The sequence below is a fragment of the Trichophyton rubrum genome, assembly GCF_000151425.1.
Source record: "Trichophyton rubrum CBS 118892 genomic scaffold supercont2.6, whole genome shotgun sequence".
In the NCBI taxonomy this organism is placed as follows: Eukaryota; Fungi; Ascomycota; class Eurotiomycetes; order Onygenales; family Arthrodermataceae; genus Trichophyton; species Trichophyton rubrum.
The window spans coordinates 461,174-487,769 of record NW_003456423.1 but is presented as its reverse complement, the minus strand read 5'-3'; the positions used below and the strand labels follow the sequence as shown (position 1 = coordinate 487,769).

Below are 26,596 nucleotides of genomic sequence, written 5' to 3'. Positions count from 1 at the left end.
TACAGAAATGGTAGATGATGTGAAAGGCCTATCAGTCTGTTGGAGTAAGCACAACTAGTAGTAAGACCGTAATACCATCACACATTTTCAAACTTCACATTGTCATCTTCATCAGCATCGGTCCCTCTACCAGATGCAGTGGGCTCTCCTTCTGACCCTTCATCAAAGCTGTACCCGGCTGTTGGGGGTAATTCTTCCTTGGCGTCCCTATATGCGATGGCATCTGCATAATTACTTTCCCTTGCCTCGGGCTTCAACTCCCAAGTCATGGCGAAGTCGCCGCTTTTAACCAGATGTGCCACAATCTCCAGGGTTTGTTTGAGATACACTTCTGGTTGCTGTAGCTCGGCCTTAAGCGCCTTGAAGGGCCAATACTTGTGTCTCCGGAAACAAGCGTAGATAAGGTCCAGAAGCTCGTTCTGGGGCATACGGGCAGTTTTGTTTTCCTGAGCGCGCACTTTTGCCGGTTTCGCAATTTGCTGTAGAGGGTCAGACAAAACCCAACCACTGGAAAGGACGTAACTGGACTTACAATGAAATTGGACTTGTCGGCAGCAGCAACTGTCTTCGGTTGGAGCATCTTTCCGGGTACTTTCTCGATAAACTTGGTTTCTCGTTTGGGTTTGAGAGATTCCAATGCTCGCTCTTCTGCTAGTCTTTGGTATTCTTCATTTTCAACAGGAAGACAGTTGAATTCATCGTGAACTCGAGCAGTGATAGCCGTTTGTCCTGAGAGAAAGAGTAAGCTTCGTTCATAGCAAATATCCAGTCTGTCTTGGACATACTCGGTACCGTCTTCCTGACATAGGGCTCCCACTTCTTTTTCCGCTCTTTCTTCTTTGCATCACGTTTTGTCTGCTCGTAAAGATACGATCGGCCGTACGGCTGATTTTCATTGTAAAACCGATTCATCTTATCCTTATATCCTGGGAGATCCTTCTCCGTAAAGACAAATGTGTTCTGCACTGCGTATGCTGATCGATCTGCGTTCACATTCTGTCGTCTTAGGTTGTAGTCTTTCGGCACGCCTTTATTCTGAGGTATATCAAGTAATCGCAAGCTTATCTAAATGAAGTATGTCAGCGTCACTGTGTATGTATGTAGACTATCGCATATGAAGAGGCAACTGGTAAAGATACTCTTTTGATATCTGTCGGGTCTCCTTCAACTCTGACTGTGCCGATCTGGATTTCCTCATCATCATCGAGTTTGGACCACTGTTCCCACAAAGTCCTAGGTATCCGCGTCAACCAGACATTCTGGAAAGCGTTTGTGAAATCCAGGTCTCCGGTATCTTCATAGATGTCCTCGTCCGACATGTTTGTGTCCTTCGTGTCAGGCTCTTCCTTGATCCCTGGATTGGCAAGGGGTTCGGCCTTAATCTGCCCTGCGTTCAAGCTGGCCATATTCATATAACTGCGGTTTTGGCTGTGTTGTTGTAGCGCTTGTAACAGAAAGTGGAATGAATGAATAAATAGTTGAATGAAGTGTTGCTCAGTTGCGAAGCTTTCGTTCACTTCGATGTATGAGGTCAGAGACTTGATGACAAAGCGCGCGCCAATCTCCATCTTGATCTAAGAGCTTCACTCTCTTATCTTTATTTCGACCTTGGAGTTTACACTCAACATTTTCCGTCCTAATAGACCTATGCTCTCCCGTTTCTTTTACCTTCTAGCTTCTAGGTCATTTAACTAGCAATAAAGATGGAATCCCTCAACCGCGACCCCACAGTTGACTCCGAGTTTGCCAATGAATTTGCGGAAATCGAATCAACACATGATCAGCGAGCCAAAGCACAGCTTTACAGCGAGCTACTCACCAAAATAATCAACAAACCTTCTAGTTCTCTTGCACGAGACCTTACCCTCTTCTTTGGGGCTATTTTTGGCAGTGAAATAAGTGTCATTGCAACCCGGCCTCTCCTTGATAGGTTCATTAGCTCCCTTAAGCCTCTCCCCGCAAATATTAGGATACAAGTCGGACTACCTGCTATCACTGTCCTTCAGACGCGCGCAACTTCAGTTGAAGAGCAAGATGCACTCTTGCGTGAGACACTTGCAGATGCATACGAGGAAGTGGAAGAATACTCCGACGCTGCAAGAGTGCTGCAGGGAATTCATCTGGACAGCTCGCAGCGCCATATAAGCGATGAAGAAAAAATTCGTATGTGGATTAGGATAATACGTTTATACTTAGAAGACGACGACGCGGGTGGCGCTGAAATGTTTCTAAACAAAATAAAAAACCTACCAACCAAAACCGAGGACCCAGCTCTACAGTTACATTTCCAATTATCCCAGGCCAGAATCCTTGATGCACGACAACGGTTTCTTGAGGCCAGCCAGGAATATCTTGCTGTTAGCTTAGCTAGCGGTGTAGATGAAGAAGATCGGTTGCAAGCTCTTTCTGCGGCAATCAGATGCGTGGTTTTAGCTCCTGCCGGTCCCCAGAGATCACGAGCATTGTCCAGGTTATATAAAGATGACCGGTCTTCTTCTCTGGAAGAATATAGTATCTTGGAGAAGATATTCCGTGACCAGTTGTTGACAGAAGATGAAGTTACCAATTTTGCTTCTGGCTTAGTTCCCCACCAACTGGCACAGACAGCCGACGGATTGACAGTTCTAGATAAGGCAGTTATCGAACACAACCTGCTAGCCGCCTCTAGGCTATACGAGAACATCCAAGTAGATGATCTAGGCTTGATTCTAGGTCTTAAAGCATCCGGCGAGATGACTGCTGGCGAGAAGGCAGAGGCCTACGCTGCCAGAATGTTGGAACAGGGTCGGCTGAAGGGGAGTATTGACCAAATTGAGGGCGTAATCAGCTTCGACTCTGAGATATATGGAGATGGGATGACTGACCGTAGTCTGAGATACTGGGATGCAGGGGTTCAACATCTTGCTCAGGATGTGGAAAATGTAGCAGCGGCTATCATGGACGAGTTTCCAGTAAGTTATGTCACTCCATCTTTCAAATGACTGATGTTGACTTGCATCTAAGGAATTTTCTACTACTCAAATGGTGCATTAGCCTATTATCATAGCTCAAAAAATACTACTATAAATAGAGAGTATTTATACGATTAATAAACTTCTAATCGTTTGATTTGGTAGAATATGACTTCCACTCCTGCACTGCACATGCCTCCTACGGTCTATCTACTGGTAGCTAAGTGTTCTACCACTAATTATACTAGAATAGATTCAAAAGTTTGGCCAAACTACAAAAATATTAAGATAAAATAAGTGATGCTATCGTATTGGTCTAGCGCGAATTCGTAATTTAGCTGTTTACTTAACTAGCACAAACATGCAACGTATTCTAATTGATTATCTTTATTTCTGGTTTCCTTATTTCTCAGAGCATCATCGGTTTCACTTCGTTGAAAGGGTAAACAGAGCCACAACATAGGCACATTGTGTCTCCTGCATTAGATAGCGGAATAAGAGTGTGTCATGAAGATTTTGGGCGGCTTGCTAATATAATATGGGTCCTATACTTCAGCCAAGTAAGGGGTTTAAAACTGCCATTGATTTATCCACATGGCCATCAAATTTGCTGAAATTGGCCCCATTGATTGCATGGTTTTGCTTGCCTCTCTGGCCCTCCTCACGCAGATTGGCACAGACAGAGCACCCTCCCCCTCTACCAAGCTTTTGTAGAATGGGAGTAGCTTTAACGCGGGTTTCTCCAACATATCCTCATCTGAGGGCTTCTGAATCTTCTCCAGCTCTTCTATCCACTCTTTCATAGAAACTCGCTGAACTGCATAACGTTCGTGAAGAGGTGTCAATAGAGATTCCCATGGAGTGGTCAGTGGGTTGACCAAGTGGAAGACGGAGCACCGGGACTCAGCCTCTGTCATTCGACGAGATTCAATAATCTCTATGATTATAGTAGCAAGAGTATCCTATTCCAGTTTACGGTTAGCTAATTTTTCATGAAGTAGGTAGCTGGAAAGATAACGATACATACCACGGGGATCCAATCTACAGGCATTGATCCCAAAGTTTTGGGGATCTTTGCGATAGATTTCGACGTTAAAACAATGGATGGTAGCCATTCTGTTGAATTCCAGGCACCTTCCTCAGTGGTTGGGCCTGCAATCTGGCCTAGACGAAGAATAGTTGTTGGAACACCAGCTCGAGATGCTGCGTGACAGATACGTTCACAGACATGCTTAGCTTGTCCATATCCTTGATTCAGCGTTACTTCGCAATTGTCAAACAATTCCTCGGGTACCGACGGCCCATCAGCAAGTGTCCAACCTCCAATTGCTCCAATTGAGGAGTTGAAATAGAAATGAGCGCGGCGTACGCTCTGCAAGCTGAAGTCAATGAGCCGGCGAACACTTTGTATTTGATCCTCAAACGAATGCAGGGAAATATTGAAGTCCATTCTCCAGGAATTGTGGATAACCGTATCTACCGTGTAGATGAGTTCGTCGTATTTCTCCTTTTCCAGACCAAGTCGCTCTTTGCTTAGTGAAGCAGTAAGAAATTCGGCCTTTTCCAGGAGTTCAGTTTTGAGTCCCTTGTGGTCAAAGCTCTTAGTTTGCCGTTCCTCCACGTTTGATCTGTTCAGACAGTATACTTTGGCGACACTGTTATCGCTGAGAAGACGATGAAGCAGATAAGTACCAAGAGAGCCTGTGGATCCAGTCAATATCACGGAATGGGTCTTGGTGGCTTCGAGGTCTGGGAGACCAGCTGTATACTTGCTAAGAAGCAAGTTGACATTTTCTGAGCGACAAATGCCATTGCTTTCGACGCCATTTAGGAGCGCAAATAAAAAGTTGGACAGCTTTCCAACAGTGGGATGTTCATATATCATCTGAGGCGTTAAGGTAGTGAACCCTGTTCTATTGAGAACGATACTCAGCTGAAAGGTTTGCAAGGAATCAAATCCCACGCTGTAAAGATCTGTCTCATCCGCAATTGTGGGTAGGCCAATAGAGTCGCATATAATCTCCCGCACTGATTCCATGACACTGCCTAGATCAGCCGACTTATGGAACGCATAGTCAAACGCTTGATCTGCCGGATTCGTGTACAGCTTATCAATTTCTTCCTTGTAGTTATCGTTTACAAGGCGCCTCTGCGTACTTCCCTTTGGCGTGGTGCTGAAAGGTTTGCTGTGAGATGCTAGGCCAATCCTGTTCTTCATAACCCGTCCATAAGCTGGACTAATGTTGTTTGCTTCTCGTACCGTAGGCCAGATTTCATCAACAAATTGGTTTTTGGAGCCGCTTTCATCCCAAAGATTCCAGTTAGGTTCCACTAATAACGCTGTTTGGAACCTTGCTAATCCAATCACAACAGCGCGTGAAACTAGCGGATGGCCCTCGATAATTTTCTCCATGGTAACAGGGTTGAATTTCTGGCCGTTGCTAAGTACGATCACATCATCAATTCGACCCTGAAATTTCCAGAGCCTCGGTTTTGTTGGATGTGGAGTGTAAACATCCTTTGTGTGATATTCATCTAGTTCAGGGAAAGTATTAAAAATGGGCTGGAGGTCCGGCTTCTCATTTCTGAGTATGACCATTTCAGACCTACCATCATCCATTGGTTCCATTTTAATCCCGAATGATGGGCTCCACTCAAAGTAAGACCAGTCCTCCTTTTCCTGGGGAACCAAAGACAAAACAAATCCGGCTTCGGTCATCCCAATAAAGTTGATTAGTTTGGTTCGCTGGCAGATCTTATTCCCAATTTCGGATGCAAGCGGACCACCCCCATAGTATACGTGCCTTAGAGTTGAAAGTGCTTCCATAGCTTTAGGAGACGTAGACATATCCTCGAGAATGCAGGGGGCAACTAGTGCAGCGGTTGGCTTGAGGGAATCAATCACCGAAGATAAAAACTCGTTGGACACAGGCCGATCAGGTAAGATAACACATGGTATTCTGTGAAATGCAGCCATTACAAATACCGTGAAGCCCATCAAATGGAAGAAAGGAGTTGTAGCCAAGATGAGATCACTTGGTGTAAGCCGATCTGGAACACCCGCTGTCCTGTCTGGCGGTATAGGCACGTAAGCACCATGGTCTAGAGCGGCAAAGAAACCGTAAGTGAGCCGTATTGGCTTCGGGAAACCTTCATATACATTTGTTAGAATGCTAGAAGCCGCCGATATATTGTCATAAGCAATGCTTACCAGTTGTACCTGAACTATGTCCAATAAATGCTACTTCGTTTTTGACATTGTCGAATTTCTTTGAGAATGGGTATGGACTGGAGTTGCCTTCAAACATCTCATACAGAGAAGGAATTTGGACACTTTGCAATCCCAGGAAGAGCTCCTGTATCTTGTCCACCGTCTGTTTCCGCTCAACACTATAAGCAACTCTCGTGCAACCTGTCATCTCAAGAAGGCAAACTTGAGCTGCTTGAGAGTTCCGAATAGATGTTAGTTGCGGCTAGAATAACGTTAGAACTATTGATACCGTTGGATTAATACTTCCAGTTGTCACTTGCCTGATACCCAGTCTTATTACAGGCCATAACCATAATTAGGTAGCGGATATCGTGTGCTCCAAGATAGGCTAGTGTCACTGGCGAGGACGTACTACCAAAAGTTTCCTCTATCCACCAACACATGTAATTTACCGCATGGGCAAGCCGTTCAAATGTGAGGTCGGAAAAACCATCGGGACAGTCGGGGCCCTTTGGAATAATGCAAAAGCGTCTGTTTGGATCCAACTCAGCAACATGATCAATGGCCTGGGCCATGAATCTTCGGCCAATTGATTCAACTTTCTCAAGTGCCATGTTTGGGTATCACGAAAGTAAGCAGTCAATTACTTGCTTGGGGGGGCCTCAGGTGTTTATGGTAACAGATCTTATTAAATTTATCAGAAAAAATTTTCACCTATATTAATGAAAAGGGGAAGAACTCTTTAAGAGTTTTAGACAGAAATCCACCTTGCCAAAAGGGATTACATCTGATTCCAAAATCACTCTATATCCTCGGGCAACGTCAGCTCTGTTACAGAGTATGTAGATAGATATTTTGTACCCGATCTCCGAGTCTATGTATACGCAATCGCAAAAAAAAAAAAAAAATTACCTTTTGCCGTCCATTTGAACCGTGATCAGCCTTCCTATGGGCACAAGAAGAAAGGGGCCGCTAGCGGGTGGACAGCATTGATTACCCGCATTTCTTCAATGCAGATCACTGAGGTATTCCCAAGCCATGCAAGTTCATGCCACTGTTTTCCGATTGGTGCAGCCGCCTAGCATGAAGAACATACTCCGTACTTGCTATCACATCGCCACAGTGCCATGATGTCAGCTGTTTGGGCGTGTCTCTTTCCCCAAGGCTATGGGATAGGATTTACGGCTCTCTTAGCCCGATCCGGCCTATATCCAGTAGGGTGCTAGTCAAGTAGTAAAGCTATTTGACATACAAGTAATGCGCGTAGAAATTGTGGCGTAATAGACAGACCTTGGTGGGAAAAATATGCTCCAGAAGAAGCACATCGTGGTCATCGCTGACAGAGCCGTTCACCGCATCAGGGGCCAGGTTGCACGACGCCGCATTATTGATTCAGGGAATATAGACAGATATTATAATATACCAGCCCTGTGATGTAGTCTGCTAGATTTTTTGCTGAACTTCTTCCACATCCAAAAGGCTGCTCTTGCCGTCAAGACTAACACTGCTTAGGTAATAAATATCTATCACATGATATGCCGGGAGGTCCTCCATTAGCCGCAACTCTAAAGTGGAGTACTTGAAACTCTAAAATTTCCCAAGATCGAGTTCAAGTTGACAACGCGCAGTAGGCAGCAACAGATAGCTAAGCTCTGCGTACCACTGTAAACCAAGCCTATATGTCATATTCACTGAAGACATCTCTTTCTGCACATGCAAACTCTGCGTCAATCGTTTCCTGGCGGCGGCCAGAGCGGAGGTTGATCTTCACAGGAAATGGCTTGGGACAGCGGAGGAAACCATCTGTATAGCCAGTGGCAGGATCAGTGTTTATGTGAAGCGGATGGCCTTGAGTATCACGCATAGGAGATATGTTAAAGGCCCAGAGAATCTTGGCCATGGCGAGAAAGAGTCCTCTTTCAGCCAAGTGAATACCAGGGCAGATGCGCCGACCGGACCCATACGCATAATGATCGCGGTTTTCATAGTCCGGTGAGGAGGCGTATGTCGGTGCGAGATCAACACGTCCCTTAAATCTTAGTGGGTTGAATTCGTCCGGGTTGACATGTTTGCGGCTGTCATGATGCAGCCCCCATATATTGGGTATAACGGTTGAGCCAGCAGGGATTGTCATTCCGTCGATCACGGTTTCTACAAGAAAAGTATGTGCGTGTCAGCTGGGCAGAAGTGACATGGAGAATATTCTTATCAGGATCATCACTCACCTTTACTGGTAGCGTGTGGAAAAGCCGTTGGCAGAACCGGACGCCATCTCATCGTCTCCTTCATAACCATAGCCACGTATGGTAGCTTTTCATAGTCTCTCCATTCTGGGGATCGTTCTTCACCGATAATTGCGTCAATCTCTTTCTGTGCTTCCTTCTGCACATCGGGATATAATGCCATTGCCTGGATAAATGCAATTGTCATAATGGAAGTTGTGTCAGAGCCTCCTTCGAGAAGATTTCCAACCATCAAGTCAATTTCATGCCTGGTAAGTTGGAGTTTGTCTTGCTGGTCTAAAACCATATCTAGATAACTCTCGCGAAACTGCGAACCCGACTCACGGCGCTTCAGGACACGGTCAACAAGAGGCCCGTATACCTTGTCCATAGTTTGAGCAACTTCTCGTGCCCGTGACTTCCAGTTATTGAATAGCGACTCTGGGAGCCATGCAAGAAAGGGAAAAATATCGATGGGTGGTGTGGCTCCCGGTTCAAAAATTTCAGAGATACCGTCCAATACAGCATACAGGTGGCGCATATGCGGGGCGGAAGCAGCTGGCGTTCGAATGCCAGTAACTAAAGACACCAGTCAACAAAAATCTACATTGGGGTGGTATAAGGTATTTCATAGTAAATTGGAAATATTTCGAGGCACTTACCAAGGCTCATAGTAGTGCTGTTCGTGAACCTTTTGCAATGATTCATGAAGCTGTCAGGCTCAACATAGAGATCCCGCAGTAACTGGGCCGCTTCGGCATTTTGGAGGAGTATATGTTTCCTCTCACATGCCGTTTCGTTAAAATATTGGTGATAGAGTCTTCGGCCGCGTCGCCATCGAGCGTCCGGGCCCATGAACATGAGGTGGTCGCCATGCATAACCAGATGGTCAGCAATATAAAATTTGGGTCTTTCGCTGTAGATGGCAGACTGTCTATCTATCAACTGCTTGATCATATACGGGGAATTGAGTACAACAGCTGTCCCTGGGCCGATTTTGAGCGAAAAAATAGGGCCATATTTGGCAGCCCACTCGGTAAATCTGCCAAAGATATTTTAGATCTGATGGGTATGAGACTAGGGATTGTGTGTGTGTGCATACTTCAAATGCGCTCCGGTTATTGGGATTTGATGTAAGTTACCAATTATCGGGAGACACGGGGGACCTGGTGAAAGCCGATAATCAACAATGATAGATCTATGTCATATTCTCTCAATATAAATATACCAGGTGGAAGCTTTCGGTTTCGAAGCCCGGGAAAATACCCCCAAAAGAGGGACCAAAGGGTGAGCAGAATAAGGATGGCGCCGTAAATCCAGGTAGAGTCCATAGTCGGTGAGCTGAGGAATTGAAGATACAGGAACATTTTTCCTCGTCCAGCGCCTTCTTAATCATTTCCTTTGACTCTATCTGCCAGCTGTGGATAGCTGTTTTTGATTAAGAATTACCATTATCACCAAGTAATGCATATATGACGGTGTTGATCGGCCTTAATCTCGCTCACCGAATAATTCATCCCACACGGCTCGGAGGACATAAAGTTTCTAATCTCAATATCAACAAAACAAAACTCGAGGTACTGGTTATTTAAGAGGACAGTTGAAGGTCAAAATTTATGGGAATATCAAATTCGCTAACTGGTCTTGAGCTGTCCCACTGTCCCATTCATTACAGAGCCCCTCACGTCTTTTTACTATGTCTGCTCTATCGTTTCTGTATTCCCAGATATTTGTTCGTCTCCCAGTCCCGAAGCATGATTTCACTGGGCAAACCATTGTTATCACCGGCGGCAATGCAGGACTTGGACTGGAAGCTGCACGCTACTTCCTTAACCTGAATGCATCTGAGATAGTCCTGGGCGTTCGAAGCCTCGCAAAGGGTGAAAATGCAATCAAGGATTTGGAGAGTTCCACCGGGCGGTCAGGCCAAATACGTCTCTTTCATGTAGATATGGAAAGCTATGCGTCCGTTCAGGAGTTCGCTGCTGCTATTTCCAAACTGCCGAAGGTCGACGTTCTTATGCTCAACGCCGGGAAGCTAGAGCAAAAATTTTACATGGCGGAGGAGGATGAGAGCACAATCACAGTCAACGTTGTTAGCACTTTTCTGCTAGCCCTGTTGCTACTACCAAAACTTCGCGCTTCGGCTACCGAGAAAGGACCAATCCCTCGACTCTGTATTGTGGCATCCGACCGACATGTCATGACCAATTTGCCTGAATGGAAAACTCTCAACACCTTTGTCACTTTACGAAAGCAGACGAAGTCAGGGCCTGACGATAGGTATCACCCGAAGAAACCACTGCCCTAAATGAGAAAACGGAACAACAAGCTAACAGAGAGTAAAATAGATATTATGCCTCGAAATTGCTCCAAGTGTTATGCATGAGGGCACTGGCAGCCGATATAGCTTCCACAACTCCCCAAGTTGTTGTCAACGCCTTTACTCCAGGATATTGTCTCACCAATCTGGTTGATGGGGTGACAGGATTCTGGGGTCTCCAGCTTCGAATTATGAAATTGATAGCTCGATCAGCCCAGGAAGGATCCCGTACACTGGTTCATGCCGCTACCTTGGGGTGGGAAGGGCATGGAAAATATCTCAATGACTGCAAGATCGACGAGTAAGTTTACCCAAAACTGATCTCTGTGGCAGTTAAACGAAGCTAACAAGATTAGGGGCGCCTTATCCAAATTTGTGAAGAGCTCAAATGGAGCACAGGCACAGAAGAAAGTTTGGGGCGAATTGCTGGAGAAATTGGAAAAAATCTCCCCGGGAATATCTGGCAAAATTTAATAGGATACCTACCGTGGCAGTAAATGATAACTACAGCCACAGGTGCCTAAAGGGCTTCCGATGGGAGAAGCATAATAGTTAATGGGTATATTTCCAGTTTTTCAGTTTTTCTTTTTTTCTCTTTTCTTTTTTTCTCTTTAACTTTTCTTTTTCTTTAGCCCTTCCCACATGTATCCGATTGGATTCTGGCGGTATGAGGGGCTGGAAAACTTGTATATAGAGGAACAAATTCGCGAACCCTTAAGCCATTATTATGATATCTGAAGCAACCAGTTTTGCCATATAAAAATGCTTTATCTAGAAGGGATAGCAGTGGTTACAGGTGCAGGTGAGAACATACCAAAAAGAAACGCCCATCTTTATATGGTCTAACATGAAGTAGGGAGTGGGATTGGCCTTGAATGTGCTCTTGCATTCGCAGCAGCGGGCGCGGCGGGAGTTGTATTCGCCGACCTGGACGTATCCGTCGTTCAGAACAAGGCGGAGAAAAGCAGGAGCATAGCTAAAAATCCTTCATATAAACCACTTGCAGTTGCTGTGGATGTGACCGACAAACGCCAAGTTGAAGACATGATGGCTCAAACCCTCATGACCTTCAATAGAATTGACTACAACGTCAACTGTGCCGGGGTATGACCACAATAAGTTTCAACTTTCAAGAGAGCAGGCCTTGACAGCTTAACTAAATTTGCATAAAATGTAGGTGGCTATGCACAAACCAGTTCATTTCATGGATTTGACAATTCAAGAGTGGGAAAGGGTCAGCCAGGTAAATGTGCAAGGCGTGTTATACTGCATGCAAGCGATCGGCAAAGTGATGAGGACTCAGGAGTCGTTTAAAACCTCTGGGCTTCATGGACCGCGGGCTGCACAACGGGGTTCGATAGTCAATCTGGGGTCTATTCACTCATTCCAATCGGCTCCTGGGACTGCCCAGTATACAACTTCCAAACATGCGGTGGTTGGCCTGACCAAGTCTTGTGGTAAGATGCTTCCATCCTCCTCAGCTTTGCTATCATCTCATCGTTTGGAATGTTTGTCTTAACAGCAATATACAGCCCTAGATTTTGCTAAAGAAGGCATTCGCGTGAATGCTGTCTGCCCCTCGTGGGTCAATACACCAATGATAAATAGCAATGAGGTGCTTGCGGAAGTTCATCAAGTTGTCGGGAACGTTGTACCTCTGGGGCGAATTGCAGAGGCAGAGGAGGTAGCAGACGTTATCCTGTTCCTTTGCAGCCCTAGAGCGAGCTATGTCACCGGTGCTGCTTGGATGGTGGATGGTGGCTTCTCCTGCGCCACAGTATTGTAATTGTTTTCGCTTTGCTGGCCATTATTGATGTTGCAGCCCGTGGTCGGGTCGGGTGTTGATCTTCTTGGCTGGAAAATCGAAATTGAGATTACGTAAACTACATAGAGTTTTCTTTCGGCAAGGGAGATCCCGGTCGAACCTTATCATGAGTCCGTGCTTAAGTCAACGTCACTTCACTTCATTCAAGCCTCGATAACTCGCAGACAAGCACCACACATTACCGTTAGATATACCATAAATTGTCACCGACAAGTGACTTTTTTCGTGGTCTGGTTTAACAACTATTAACTAACTCAAGTGTCAAGCTAACATCAAAAACCAAAACTAGTGGTAATTGGCTACTCTGAACACGAATCTTTCGAATCGGCGACAGCTCGCGTTGAACATTGCCAGTCGCTCACAAGACCATGAGACCAGCTGAGAAAGGGCCGATTTCCCCAGAATGATACCCCGAATAGAAGCATTGCCCCCCTGCCGTAACCAGTTTTGAGTTGGTTCATCAGTGCCGCCAAGGACAGACAGTTCTACCACCGTACGGGCCTCGGCTACAGACGCCGTGCATTCGGCACTGTAGGCATATAAGACGATACAACTGTACAACAAAGCTATGGGTCTCAAGGGGTTCCAATATCTGTAGTACTCCGGCCGCGATGCACATGTTTTGCATTCATGCTTCTTCTGCAGCTGGACTGCATGGAATACTGCTTTGCGGCCATCAGTGGAATCTGCCCATGCTCGAACTGCTCTATGGGACTCCATTTCTTGCCGATAATCACCACTGAGCTGGTTTTCGAGAAGAGAAATATCCGCGTGAATGTTGAGGAGTGTCAAGTGGAATAGAGTCAGATTGAGAGTGAGCCAAAAATGTTGTGATTCCGAGCGTCCTGTGTAACATATGTGACCTCGTTTATAAGCTCCTTCGAGGTATGATTGGCAATAGTCCAAGTGGTTTCTTTGGTAGCTGAAGCTATTTTTCTGGCTTATGGACGTCAAAAATTCTGCGCCGCGGCGCAATGTCTGGATGGCCGACCATATTTCCACTTGGATCGCACAAAGGGCTAAATGACTATCCGGCTCTTCAAATGGATGCCGCTGATTATCAGGCAACTCATTGGAAGTCTGGAAAATTTCCTGGACGGCAGACTGGAAAATGCACTTATCACGTCCGGCTGGCTCGAACCACTGAATGCGATATCTTTCGGCTGCTTTTGAAGCTTTCCAAAGTGTTTCAGTGACAGGAAGGGCAAGACGAAGTTCTTGAAAGCGTATAGATGGAGGTCGATGTATTGCGAGGCTGAAATATACGTCTAGCCGAAGAACAGCATAAGCTAATCTGCGAGGGTTAGAATATCTACCAGCGCCGTCTTTATAGTGGTACGCACCTTTTGGTTTCTTCTTCATATATCCATCTGTCCTCTTCCGCATTATCTCGTGGCACCCATTTCCCAGAGAACATCCCCATTCGTCGCATTGCAGAGATAGCTACATCGGTGCCTTGAGCAGCCCAGTGGGCTGACTCCGACAAAATCTATTGTTGTTAACATTCGATCATACATCTAACAGATATTAAGGTGGCCATACATCCTCAGCTGTAAATGATATCAAGACTATCACAAGAGCCTGGATCGCCCGGAATATTTTAGTCAACCTAGAATAAAAGCTTTCCTTTGATACCGCATGTTAACATTCAGATGTCTAAACCAAGTGGCAGTAGCATACAACATACCGGCCCGGCAACCAAATGCCTCATCAAATCTGTGACCAGCCTATTCCGCTCTTCGTCCCTTGATAGTGGCCACTTGACTAATTCCAAAGCCCGTGAAAGCCACGGGGATTTGTCTGCTCGTTCCAGAGTAGTGTGGTGGAGGATTGCCCATGCATCATGGAACACTGTCTCGGGAAGGCAGGTCTGCCCCATGCTGTTTAAGCAATCAGGTTTATTTGGGAGCACTGGCTGGAATTGATTATTGCCTTCTGTCGAGGGCAAGGCTAGCAAAGCCTCTACCAAGTCAACATCACAGGAGACTGGTCTAACTTCTGACACCCACTCGTTGGCTGATGGCCAGTTGAATCTGAGATTACTTGGTACTTCGTCATCAGCTATGGTGCTGATTGTTGAATGTTTCTGCAATGAACTAGGGGTATCACCAGAGACTTTATTAGAAGTCAGCGGTGTGTCCCACGTTGTATCAACGTGGAATCCTATGCAGCCTGTGTTTTCATCCCGAGACTCTTCAGTTAGTTCCTGTGAAAGGATGGCCCGGGTGGGAGTAACTTGTGTACTCGATGGAACCCGAATACAAGGCACCTTCAAGCGGGAGCACGTTAAGCAAGGGTCTTCAGAGTTGCATTTGGATTTCCTATATCGGCATGTTTGACATGCCACAAGAGTGCGCTGGGCGCCTTTGAGGTCTGCATAGTGGATTGGCAGATGCCGCTCTAGGATGTCTCTGTCGGTCATTAATTTTAGTTATCTTCCTTCGCTCTTGGTTGCTGCCTGAACGGTGATTTAGTTTACCTCCTCGCAAACCTACGGTGACACGAATAACATTGATAAGCCCGGATAGGGTCGTGATTTCGTTGGTGGCGGTTAAGATGCTCCTTCCGAAGAAATGAGCGGTTGCAATTTGTCACAGGGCACTGGAATGGCATTATTTCAATAAAATATGATCCTGTTTTTGTTGGAATGCGGATACTGAGGGGCCATGTGTGAGTTATGGAAATTTTCTGTTGAGGCTGCACATATTAACAACCCCTGTGTTCGAACCGTCTTCCACATTTGCTAACCTTGATCTACCATCTCGCATAGGATCGACATCATCCCAAGATATGCACACGATATTTTCGATCCCAATTAACTTTATGCTCGGTTGATGATCAGGCTTTGTTCACCTACTTCCACGATTGCCCCTGCGGAGCACATTAACTAGTATGGACCCTCGAATAGCCCCTATTACACGCCATATCGCGGAGCCGTATCCCTTTGCCATGTCTGCGGAGATCTCTGATGGGTTACGAATACGATGGCAAATTATTTGTCCAAGGACGCATACTCCGTGGCTTCACTATCGCGCCGTCTCTGGCCATATTTTCCTCTTTTCTTCCATCACTTTCCACTAACTTTTAAGAAGGTTATATTTAGTTGTGGCTGAAAGCCACTCGCCTACTCTCCGACCAGTCTGGGATTATTTTCAAAATTCGTTTAGCTTGCTTTCATTTTCCCACCTTTCTTTTTCTTAGGAAGGTTGTCAGATGTCAACAACACCTTCTCCATCGCCAGAATATTCAGTGCCAGTCATAATGGCGCGATATATCGGCTCTCGTTATACGTTCGATATTGCTGACAAAAATGCTCGCTATCCTACGTAATTGATACCCTTCAATGCCTCCATCCAGATGGGCTTTTGCTGATACAGCACTCTGTCTTAACATAATTACGAGTGGTGCAAAGATGAGGAAATTAATTGACTTATGCCATTATCTCGCTGTTGTTGACTACGGATAAATGTTACTACGAATCATGAAACGAGTGGTGATTATATCAAAGGGCAAAACTGTCTTCATGGAAACCAGTTTCCACCCATGTCAGCAACCCGGTTAATGATATCCGGTGGCATACTCCATACTTGACCCTCTCTTCCGTCATCGGTCAATATGGGCCAAGCCTTTGTCCAAGCCATTCATCTAGGGCCACATATGCTTTGAATAAGCCACCATTATTTGTGTCCCCAAAGCGGTGTGATCACGAAAATACAAGATACAAATACTCCGAGGGCCGATGGGATGGATGTTGCTCCCGGTGGGGAAGAAGTTTCCTGGCAGGATCTGCATTCCTATCTATCAACAACTTCATACGTCGCAAGAATGGTGAATTTAACCTAGGTTGGAACATATTATGCGGTTATATATTTAGCCTTAGGTGAGCACACAAACACCCTGACAGATACAATCTCTAGGTGTGGATTGGCTTCTTGGCTTTTGGTTTCATGAAATATTTCAAATGTCTTCCATAATTACAAATACGCCATGCTCAAGTTCAGATGTCTGTACAGATTCTCCTGTGACTCCGTACAGCACTGAGGTATGCCAGCCTAACAATTGATTTAAAGACAAACATATTAACTAGCCCTAGGATCAATACAAAGATGTAGCCGTTATTGGTATGGCATGCCGCGTTCCTGGCGACATACAAGATCCTGAAAGCCTATGGCAGGCACTTCTGGAACAAATGGTTGCTTGTGGAGAAATTCCCGTCCATCGCTGGGAGCCGTATCATAAAAGAGATCCCGTCAACAAAAAGATCCTTGATCAAACGACAAGTCGAGGGTATTTTGTCGATAATATTGAAGATTTTGATTATCAATTCTTTGGAGTCTCGCCCAAGGAAGTTGAACAAATGGATCCACAGCAGCGAATTTCCCTTGAAGTTGCTTGGGAGGCATTAGAACACGCTGGTATTCCATCGAAATCACTTAGTGGCAGTGACACAGTTGTTTACTGGGGTGTCAACTCGAATGACTATTCAAGATTGGTATTGGAAGACCTACCCAACATTGACGCTTGGATGGGAATCGGAACTGCATATTGTGGAGTTCCAAACCGGATATCCTATCATTTAAACCTGACTGGTGCGAGCGTTGCCGTTGATGCTGCTTGTGCCTCTTCCCTTGTTGCTGTGCATCACGGCGCAGCCGCTATTGCGACAGGAGAATCACGAATTGCCATCGTTGGGGGCGTGAATGCTCTTTGTGGGCCGGGACTTACTCGGGTTTTGAACAAGGCTGGGGCTATTTCTCCAGACGGACGGTGCTGCTCATTTGACGAAAATGCAAACGGCTATGGCCGTGCAGAAGGTGCCGGGGCTGTCATTCTTAAAAATCTCTCCCAGGCTCTGCTTGATGGAGACCATATCCTTGCAGTTATCAAGGGTACTGCAGTCGGCCACAATGGGAGAACAAATGGAATCATGGCCCCAGATTTCAAGGCACAGCAACTTGTGGCTAGAAATGCCTTGCAGGCCGCAAATGTTGATCCTGACTCCGTACACTATGTTGAGGCCCATGCCACATCCACAGCACTTGGGGATCCAACAGAAATCAACGCCCTTGCAGAAGTTTACGTGAAAAGGCGTTCTATAAACAATCCTTGTTATATTGGCTCTATCAAACCAAATATCGGACATTTAGAGGCAGGCGCTGGGGTTATGGGCCTCATCAAGGCTATTTTGATAGTTCAAAAAGGACTGATACCGCCTCAAGCCAACTTGAAAACGCCGAACACGAAAATAAAATGGAATGACTCCGGCCTAAAAGTGGCTCAGGAATTAACGGGCTGGCCGGATGACACAGGACCGCGCCGCGCTGCAGTGTGCTCTTATGGCTATGGTGGAACAGTGTCTCATGCTGTTATTGAAGAGTTCCAGGAATTTTCTCCCATCCTCCACAATGAGTCAAGGGACTCGTCCGATGGGCACCTGCTTCTACTTTCCGCTCCACATGAACAACGCTTAGCAACTCTAGCTCAATCGCTCAAATCTTGGATCGGGCAACAAGACAAGACTCGATTTGATCTGGCTATGTTTTGCAAAACCCTTGCAGGACGCCGAAGCCATTATGAGTTCAGAACATCGGCAGTCATCCATGATGTTGAAGGCGCCATAGATGCTTTGGATTGTATGTGCAAAGGAGCAAACGATCAATGGATTACCCGAAGCCGTGTTCTCCCTTCTGATTTGGTGAAGGATGTTGTATGGGTTTTCTCTGGCCACGGAGCACAGTGGACCGACATGGGAAAGGAGTTAATAGACAACAAAATTTTCCGTGATGCAATTCAACCCCTTGATAAGATTGTTGAGGAAGAAACCAACCTTTCCCCTATTGAATGGCTTCAGTGCGGAGATTTCAATTCCTCCGACCGCGTGCAGATTTTGACATATATTGTACAAATCGGAATAAGCGCCTTGCTAAAGAGCCGTGGTGTCTATCCCCAGGCAGTTATTGGTCACTCGGTAGGAGAGATAGCTGCCTCTGTGGTTGCAGGTGCTCTTTCACCCGAAGAGGGCACTTTAATAGTGACTCGCCGAGCCACCTTGTACAGGCAAGTCATGGGCCAAGGGTCAATGTCCCTAATCTCCAAGTCTTATCAAGAGGTATGCGAAGAAATTAGGAAAGACAACGACGTAGAAGCGGCCATCGATTCCTCTCCAACTTCCTGTGTAATTGCAGGAACAAAGGATTCCGTGGCTGCTCTCACCGAGAAGTACCAAAAACAAGGAGTGAAAACATATACTGTGAAGACAGACATCGCATTCCATAGCCCAATGTTGGACCAACTGAGAGGGCCTCTTGCAGCTACACTACAGGGTGTCCTAAATCCAGCTCATCCACATGTGAGGCTGTACTCTACTTCATTAATGAACCCGCGCGGCACAAATCTTCGGGACTCTACGTATTGGGTCAACAATATGACCAACCCAGTGCGGCTTACTTCTGCAGTCCTTGCTGCCGTTGACGACGGTTACCGAATATTCCTAGAAATATCTAGTCATCCACTTGTCTCACATTCCATCAGTGAGACTTTGATGGAAGCTGGGATAGAGGACTACTCTATGATACATACCCTTTGTCGAGATCAGCCAGCTGAAAAAAGTATTCTCCATGCAATCGGTCAACTTCACTGCAGCGGAGTAATAATCAACCGGAATAGCCAGATGAAGGATACATGGATGCACGACGTGCCTCTGAGCCCGTGGGTCCATCGCCCAATAGCGCAGAAACAACCCGTCCACAGTACTATGGGTATGGTAGCGGATACTCATGATGTTGACACGCATACTCTGTTAGGTCGCCGCACCGCCTTAGCTGGCACAGATTTGGTTGTGCATTCGACTACGCTTGATAGCACCACCAAACCTTTCCCAGGGAGCCATCCAGTGTTTGGTACAGAAATCGTTCCAGCTGCCTGCCTACTCAATACATTTTTGAAAGCGACTGGAAACTCGTCACTGCAGAATACCATACTCAGGGTCCCTGTTGCAACGAGTGGATCTCGAGCTGTCCAGATAGTCATACAAGGCGATCAAGTGAAACTCATGTCTCGGTTAATACAGACCGAGAGCGTCGAAGAAAGCTCCTGGGTAACACACACTGAGTCTGGTTGTGCAGCCCGCACTAAAGCTATGGCAGAAGCGATTGATCTGTCTGGAATCAAGACTCGTATCGGGACTCGACTCGATGATGACTTCACAATTGACTATCTAGCCAAGGTTGGCGTTGCAGCTATGGGATTCCCCTGGAAGGTTATGGAGCATTATGGCAATACAGACGAAATGATAGCGAGGGTCGACGTGTCTCCTAATACCGTAAATCAGGACTGGGATCAGTCATCCTGGGCTCCATTACTTGATGCAGCTACTTCGATTGGGTCTACGATATTCTTCTCTGACCCTCGACTACGTATGCCAGCTCAGATCCAGCGGGTAGACATTTGGACTACCCAGGACCCTCCTAAAATGGGCTGGATATACGTTAAGAGGGACACCAGCATCGACTACTCTTCCCATGTTTATATACTGAGTGAGGACTCTCGATTGCTTGCAAAATTTACCTCCATGCGATTTTCAGAAATTGAGGGCACACCTGGTGCAAGCGGGAGCATGTCCAGCTTGGTTCATCGCGTTGCCTGGCCTCCAGCGTATCCTGCAGAGGACCCCATTCCAATTCAGAGGGTTATCATGGTTACTATGAGCAATACCATTCGGGAGACATACGCCAGAACGCTACCGGCCAAGATACAGTTGGATCAGCTTACAAGTATAGAGGATTTGTGTGAATTGTTGCCGTCCATTGGAAATCAGAAAGGGACTGCCATAATCTATATCCCAGAAGAAGTCCAGTCACTGCAAGAGGTGCCTTCAGCAACTGAAAAGTTCACCTGGCAGCTACTGGAGATTATTAAATATGTTGTTCAGAAGTCTTTGCCTATCAAAGTATTTGTGCTTACCACGAACATGATGGAGGCAGAGACTCCTACGGCACTCGCACACTCGCCACTATTGGGACTTTGCAGAGTCATTGCTAGCGAACATCCCGACAACTTTGGGGGGCTTATTGATGGAGAACAGCGTACGGTGCCTCTCACTACCATGAAGTATATCCAGAGAGCCGATGTCATTCGTATCATGGACGGTATTCCGCGAACAGCTAGACTCCGTTCTATGTCCCGAGACTGTCGGAAGCAGGAAGTTTCCAAGGCTCATCCCCGGCCCGAGGGAACATATTTGATTGCTGGTGGCTTGGGTGTTCTAGGCCTCGCCGTGGCTGAATTCCTGGTCAGCCACGGCGCTCGAAGGCTCGTTCTTATTTCCAGACGAGGCCTCCCACCACGGAGAACCTGGGATCGGGCCAATAAGGAGCTACAGCAAGTTATATCCAGGATTCGGGGTCTTGAGCAGCGAGGCGTTTGTGTTCACAATTTAGCTTTAGATCTCTCAACTTCAGAAGCAGCAAGGCATTTGCTGGAAAAATTGGACCAGTTGAATCTCCCACCAGTATTGGGCGTTGTCCACGCCGCAGGGGTGTTAGAGAACGAACTTATTCAAGAAGCCACACAAGATGCGTTTGCTCGCGTCCTCTCACCCAAGGTTGCCGGGTCATTAGCACTGCATGAGGCGTTCCCTCCTGATTCACTCGACTTCTTCGTTCTCTTCTCGTCATGCGGTCAGTTATTTGGGTTTCCCGGGCAAGGTGCATACGGTAGCGCCAACACCTTTCTAGACACCTTGGCTACACACCGCCGTAATCTGGGTGAGAATGCCGTTTCATTCCAGTGGACGGCGTGGCGTGGAATGGGAATGGGCAGTGATAGTGACTTTGTTGCTGCAGAACTTGAGAGCAAAGGCATCACTGATGTGACCAGACACGACGCCTTTCAGGCTTGGCTGTATCTCTTACAGTTCAATACTGATCATGGAGTTGTGCTGCGTTGTCGCTCCTTCGAGGAAGGAGAACCGCTGCCGACTCCCTTACTCAACGACATTGCTATCCGTCGTGCACGATCTACACCTGACTCACCCAGTGCCGCCGATGGTGGTTCTTCGAGTGGTGCCTGTAAGAAGCTTCCATCCTCAGGGCCAGAACTCAAAGCATACCTTGACGAACAGATCCGTGAATGCGTCGCCAGCGTCCTGCATCTCCCATCCTCGGACGTTGACTCAAGAATTGCACTATCGGATCTTGGACTAGACTCAGTGATGAACACTGCCCTTAGGCGGCTGCTTCAACGAACTTTCAATGTGAACGTTCCGCCTACATTAGTCTGGAGTTACCCAACAGTCAAGCATTTAGTTGGCTGGTTTTCCGAGAGGTTGGCTAAGTAAGGGAAAATACGGCCTTTCTCAACTTCTCTGTTGTTTTTCCTTTTTAATTCTGGGTATTTCCTTTCTTCTTCTATTTTGGGTTTCATTTTTCGACCAGCGAAATAACGTGGATACTAGATATGATGGATAGACGGAGGATGGTGTGGCCAATTCCGTGATAGCTGCAGTTAGACATGTCTCCAGAATGAATGAACGAATTTCTAAATTACCAGTTCTTTGCTCATCCATTCAGCTAGTTATCTACCTCGTAAAAGCATCCCCGAAGAAACCCCAATTATCTCTCCAATGGCAGGGCCCAGCGTTGACTGCATAGCTGCACCGTGCAGAATATGCGGTGACGCACTAGTTATCAGATCTGCCGTGGAGATTTGCAGCCCGCCGTCGATCTCTATCAGATCTCCGTATCATCTGATACGCCCAACGGACCCGCTGCGGCTCGCTTGGCGTCCGCCTCCTTATTTCAACCTCGCCCAAAGTCCGTCCGCAACGCAAAATCTAGCGTTCCAATCTCAATAGCTCCAGCCGAATCTTCCCCATAATATACCCACAAGACAGTGGCTCTGCTCATTGTCATTGTTGCGGGTAACGATGATGATCTTCAAGAGGCAAAAGGAGAAGTAGTTATGACGCCAAAAAGGTCTATCTTGATAAGGCTGCAGAGCGGGCGCCTCCATAGCGTTGGCAGGTGAGCGCCCACCAGATTCATCAATGTGATCAATGTCGATTCTTTTATGCAGAAACCTTAACGCCCAATGGCTGCAGACGAATATTTGAGTCTTCCAGTGGGGAAGACGTTGTTGCTTCCTGCAGGCGAGTTGTAGTTTCCCCGAGATTTGAGTTGAGCCCGACCCAAGAACCAGAGACAGCTTTCTAATAATAATGCCGATGGGATGACACAAAAATAAAAAAGAAAGCCTATGATTAACAGAGGTATCACCTTGTCATCGGGCCGCCTGCTCCAGTTCGTCACTTACACGAAGAATAAAGCTGCTTTATTGCTTGATCCGTTCTTCCCTTCTCGTCGTTCCTCATCCAGCAACAAATAATATCAGCCTCTTCTCTTGGAGCAGGACTCCTGACGTCCCATGGCCACTTTTCTTCCCAGCACGGCGTTCGGTAGCTGCATCCGGTGGCTAACAAACGGTCGATTATTTCAGTATCCAGAAAAGCAGGCCGGGTTTCAGCTACCGCCGAAATATTTGTCTGCCGTGGAACAAGCAGCACAACAGTCAGGGTTACGTCCTACCGAAGGCAGTGATGAACAACAAAACGAGAGCCTACCATCACCAGATCCATCCTCACCCGGCGCAGACAGCGGAGATCGGTCGGTAGATATAGAGAAAAGCGCACAGGACAACGGATTTCAATGGATAAGTCCCGAGGTAACGCCCGATGGTGCAATATTGGTTGGATGGTATTCTGATACAGATCCTGGAAACCCCCATAACTGGCCGTCATGGTTGAAATTCCTGGTATATTTCCAGATCAACTTCTATACCTTTGTCATCTACATGTCCTCCTCGATCTTCTCTATCGTGCAGCAAGAGTTCATGACAACATATGGCGTCCCTCAGTCTGTGGGCTCTCTTGGTCTCGCACTCGTCCTTCTAGGTTATGGAATTGGACCGTTGCTTTTCAGTCCGATGTCGGAAATCACAGCTCTCGGGCGGAATCCTCCATATATAGTCACTTTGATGATTTTCATGGTTTTAACTGTGATCACTGGTGTGGTTAATAACGCGCCTGGATTTCTTGTTCTACGGTTCCTTCAGGGATTCTTTGGCTCGCCGTGTCTGGCTACTGGAGCTGCGTCGTTGGCAGACGTGACCAGTCTCATCAACCTGCCTTACGGCCTTTGGATCTGGGGCACATTCGCTACTTCTGCGCCTGCAGTGGCCCCTACGATTGGCGGCTTTAGCTCCGTGGTCAAAGGTTGGCGGTGGTCCATGTGGGAAGTTCTCTGGGGCACAGTACCATGTTTAATACTCCTGGTTCGTTGTACCCTTACACTCTTCTATGTAAGACTCAAAATTAACTATAATCCAGTTTTTCCTCCCCGAAACCTCTTCCGAGACAATCCTCCATCGTCGTGCAAAAAGACTTAGAAAAGTGACGGGTAACGACGCCTTTAAGGCTCCCTCTGACCTCGACAAGTCCAAGTCATCAATTGGTGCCATAGTGAACGCCGCCCTAGTTATTCCCTGGAAAATCAACGCCTTGGATCCCGCCATCCTCTTCACCACCATCTACACTGCACTGGTCTACGCCATCTTCTACTCCTTCTTTGAAGTCTTCCCACTCGTCTACCTCGACATATACCATATGAGCCTACCACACATGGGACTTGTATTCCTCACTGCCATCGTTGCCGCTTTAACCATCATGCCGTTCTACTTTATTGTTACCCACTTTGCAATCTCCAAGCCCATTTTAAGCGGCACCTTCCCTCCACCAGAACGCAGACTTATACCAGCCCTTCTTGGCTCGTTGCTCGTACCCACAGGCATGTTCTTGTTCGCCTGGACATCAAAGAAGGAGATCCACTGGATCGTGCCAACGTTGGGATTCTTCTTCATTATGGCTGGTGTAATAACCCTACTGCAATGCATGTTTGGGTACATGGCAGTCGCATACCCGAAGTACGGTGCCAGTCTTTTTGCCATGAACGACTTTGCCCGGTCGACATTAGCGTTTGCGTCGATTTTATGGTCTGGTCCACTGTATCGGAATCTCGGAATTGCAAAGGGAACAAGTTTAATCGGGGCGTTGACGGCTGCTTGTGTGTTTGGGGTGTACGCCTTGTACTTGTACGGGCCCGCGTTACGAAAAAGAAGTCGATTTGCGGAGTAGGGACGTTGAAATGGTTCATGAGGTTTTACACTTACTTAGTGCATGACTGGTTAGGTTTCCTAGTTATGTGCGATGCTTGTTCGGTTCCACGGACTGTATATTAAGACTTATATCTACAATATAGCTAATGATAATGTGTACGTGTGTACGTGTGTACGTGTGATGTTCGGTTTACAGTAGCATGGATATGGCCACACTTAGCCCAGGTTTACCGTACAGTTACATGTCATTGATGTCTTAGAGGTACGGCATTACAATCTCGCCCAGTTCTAAATAATCAAAACAACAGGGATGAGGAACCAAGTTCGCTGACGGGACAGGCCGCAACTCTAACCGAACACTTGGGCCAGGACCGGATGCTAATCCTCACCAACACGTCAAGAACCCAGTAACTACGAAGTATATATAGCCAGCTCAGCATAAGTAACAAGAGCCTATTTTTTTGTTCGATAACATCCTAATTCTAGACTAGAGAGAATCTTTCTAGTTTACTTTTGTGTTTTTGATTCGATGATGCCCATGTCTTTTGCACCCAGGCCCAGAACCGAAGTCATCTCTCGCAGAATTCCATAACCATATCCCGAGCCCTATCCATATCCATATCCATGCCTAACTAGCTAGCTAGCCAGCCAGCCAGTTATATCCCTTCTCCATTCCATCGGGTCCATTCCATTTTCACTTTAAGTCAATGCTTTGCGTCAAGAGCAACAGGGCGGGTAGATGGGAGTATGTATATTGGGTACGTGGGTGTGGGTGTGGTATGGAGTGTTTATCGTCCGTGCTAAACAGTCCTGTCTCCACTTCTATGAAAGCGAGAGGAATCAGGTAAAGTAAGTAAGGGGAACGAATGAATAGGGAAAATGGGAGTTTGGAGTTTGGAGGGAGAATATCGGATGAGATAAAATGTTGAAAAAGGTGGAGAATGATCCGTTGTTGTTGTCGTTGTAGTAGTAGTAGTAGATATTCAGAACTCAGTTATTTTATGGGCCAGGTACTTTCCCTCGAGCATAGAGGGAGTCACTATTCTTTCCTTCATTGGGTCATGGCGGATATGTATGTATGATCTTTCTTGGGATGTGTTTGAAAATGGAGGCATGCTTGTCATATTACCTGTTGCCAGGGTAGAAGGGCCATGAAATGGAAAGATAGTGATGATAAATGAAAAAAGACAAGAGACAGGACTTCGATGGGGGAGGTATGGCGGGGAGACGAAGGATGGGGATGGAAGATGGAAGAGGTTAACATGTTGAAGAGTGAGTGATGTCGATGGGACCAGAGTAAATAAGGGGTAATAGACGCTTAGGATATATCGAGACTGCAGCTATGCTTCTCATAGTGCGGAGAACACAAAGAGCTATAAGGGTATCAGGTTAGCAAAACTGGCGTAAGTTTGATCACGATGAAGTAGAGGCTTACATTATTAGTGGCAGCAATGGCGATGCTGTCTTCAAATGGATGCCAGCTCATATGCAAGATCTTCTTGTTGAAATCAATCTGGTCAGCATCCGTTTCCTTCCTCATCCGTCCCCCCGCGCCGGACGGGCTACCGGATCTGGATCCGTTCTTCTTCCCAGCGTTAGTGGAAGCCGTCGAGTTGATTGGCGTCGGGACGCCGACCTTCTTAGCCTTGAACGCCGTCTTATCCGCCTGTAGTACGACCTCTGTTTCCTTGGTGGGGTCGGTCGGGTAAATCATAAAGTTATTGTTATAGCTTCCCGTCATGACGTTTTGGGCGTCACCAGAGAAGACGACTTCAAATTTATCGAAAATGCTATCATTTTCGTAGGTGTCGCAGAGGCGTGGGCGGAGGTGTTCGTGGATGGGGATGGTTTTTACAGGCTGACGCTCCATGTTGACATCCCAGATTTGACGGTAAG

General features: G+C 46.6%; 10 protein-coding genes across 10 annotated transcripts; 5 read left to right on the top strand and 5 right to left on the bottom strand.

Annotated features, from left to right (window-relative positions):
• Positions 1–77: 77 nt before the first annotated feature.
• Positions 78–1,568, bottom strand: TERG_05590 (uncharacterized protein; the record flags this gene model as incomplete). Its single annotated transcript, XM_003233668.2, has 4 exons — positions 78–479; positions 533–729; positions 786–1,065; positions 1,140–1,568. 4 exons carry the CDS (start codon positions 1,566–1,568, stop codon positions 78–80), a joined length of 1,308 nt encoding a protein of 435 aa, XP_003233716.2.
• Positions 1,569–1,703: 135 nt separating this feature from the next.
• On the top strand, positions 1,704–3,033 carry TERG_05589 (uncharacterized protein; the record flags this gene model as incomplete). Its single annotated transcript, XM_003233667.1, has 2 exons — positions 1,704–2,951; positions 3,004–3,033. The coding sequence occupies 2 exons, from the start codon at positions 1,704–1,706 to the stop codon at positions 3,031–3,033; spliced, it is 1,278 nt and encodes a 425-aa protein (XP_003233715.1).
• Positions 3,034–3,933: 900 nt separating this feature from the next.
• Positions 3,934–5,949, bottom strand: TERG_05588 (uncharacterized protein; the record flags this gene model as incomplete). Its single annotated transcript, XM_003233666.2, has 1 exon — positions 3,934–5,949. The coding sequence occupies one exon, from the start codon at positions 5,947–5,949 to the stop codon at positions 3,934–3,936; it is 2,016 nt and encodes a 671-aa protein (XP_003233714.2).
• A 910-nt stretch (positions 5,950–6,859) lies between these two features.
• Positions 6,860–9,213, bottom strand: TERG_05587 (uncharacterized protein). The gene has a single exon (XM_047748458.1). It carries the CDS (start codon positions 8,923–8,925, stop codon positions 8,380–8,382), a length of 546 nt encoding a protein of 181 aa, XP_047604440.1. The 5' UTR covers positions 8,926–9,213; the 3' UTR covers positions 6,860–8,379.
• An 867-nt stretch (positions 9,214–10,080) lies between these two features.
• Positions 10,081–11,181, top strand: TERG_05586 (uncharacterized protein; the record flags this gene model as incomplete). Its single annotated transcript, XM_003233664.1, has 3 exons — positions 10,081–10,667; positions 10,736–11,008; positions 11,064–11,181. 3 exons carry the CDS (start codon positions 10,081–10,083, stop codon positions 11,179–11,181), a joined length of 978 nt encoding a protein of 325 aa, XP_003233712.1.
• A 288-nt stretch (positions 11,182–11,469) lies between these two features.
• TERG_05585 (uncharacterized protein) lies at positions 11,470–12,493 on the top strand (the record flags this gene model as incomplete). Its single annotated transcript, XM_003233663.1, has 4 exons — positions 11,470–11,509; positions 11,564–11,811; positions 11,885–12,164; positions 12,240–12,493. The coding sequence occupies 4 exons, from the start codon at positions 11,470–11,472 to the stop codon at positions 12,491–12,493; spliced, it is 822 nt and encodes a 273-aa protein (XP_003233711.1).
• A 324-nt stretch (positions 12,494–12,817) lies between these two features.
• TERG_05584 (uncharacterized protein) lies at positions 12,818–13,918 on the bottom strand (the record flags this gene model as incomplete). Its single annotated transcript, XM_047748457.1, has 1 exon — positions 12,818–13,918. One exon carries the CDS (start codon positions 13,916–13,918, stop codon positions 12,818–12,820), a length of 1,101 nt encoding a protein of 366 aa, XP_047604439.1.
• Positions 13,919–16,493: 2,575 nt separating this feature from the next.
• On the top strand, positions 16,494–21,869 carry TERG_05583 (uncharacterized protein; the record flags this gene model as incomplete). The annotated part of the gene is made up of 2 exons (XM_003233661.1): positions 16,494–16,574; positions 16,626–21,869. The coding sequence occupies 2 exons, from the start codon at positions 16,494–16,496 to the stop codon at positions 21,867–21,869; spliced, it is 5,325 nt and encodes a 1,774-aa protein (XP_003233709.1).
• Positions 21,870–22,954: 1,085 nt separating this feature from the next.
• On the top strand, positions 22,955–24,719 carry TERG_05582 (uncharacterized protein; the record flags this gene model as incomplete). Its single annotated transcript, XM_003233660.1, has 2 exons — positions 22,955–23,860; positions 23,916–24,719. 2 exons carry the CDS (start codon positions 22,955–22,957, stop codon positions 24,717–24,719), a joined length of 1,710 nt encoding a protein of 569 aa, XP_003233708.1.
• Positions 24,720–26,049: 1,330 nt separating this feature from the next.
• Positions 26,050–26,570, bottom strand: TERG_05581 (protein phosphatase 2A regulatory subunit CDC55; the record flags this gene model as incomplete). Its single annotated transcript, XM_003233659.1, has 2 exons — positions 26,050–26,073; positions 26,136–26,570. The coding sequence occupies 2 exons, from the start codon at positions 26,568–26,570 to the stop codon at positions 26,050–26,052; spliced, it is 459 nt and encodes a 152-aa protein (XP_003233707.1).
• Between the last annotated feature and the right edge of the window lie 26 nt (positions 26,571–26,596).

Bases quoted from the DNA above. Each gene is read 5' to 3' on its own strand.
- TERG_05587 (XM_047748458.1), bottom strand. From the start codon at position 8,925: ATGCGCCACCTGTATGCTGTATTGGACGGTATCTCTGAAATTTTTGAA.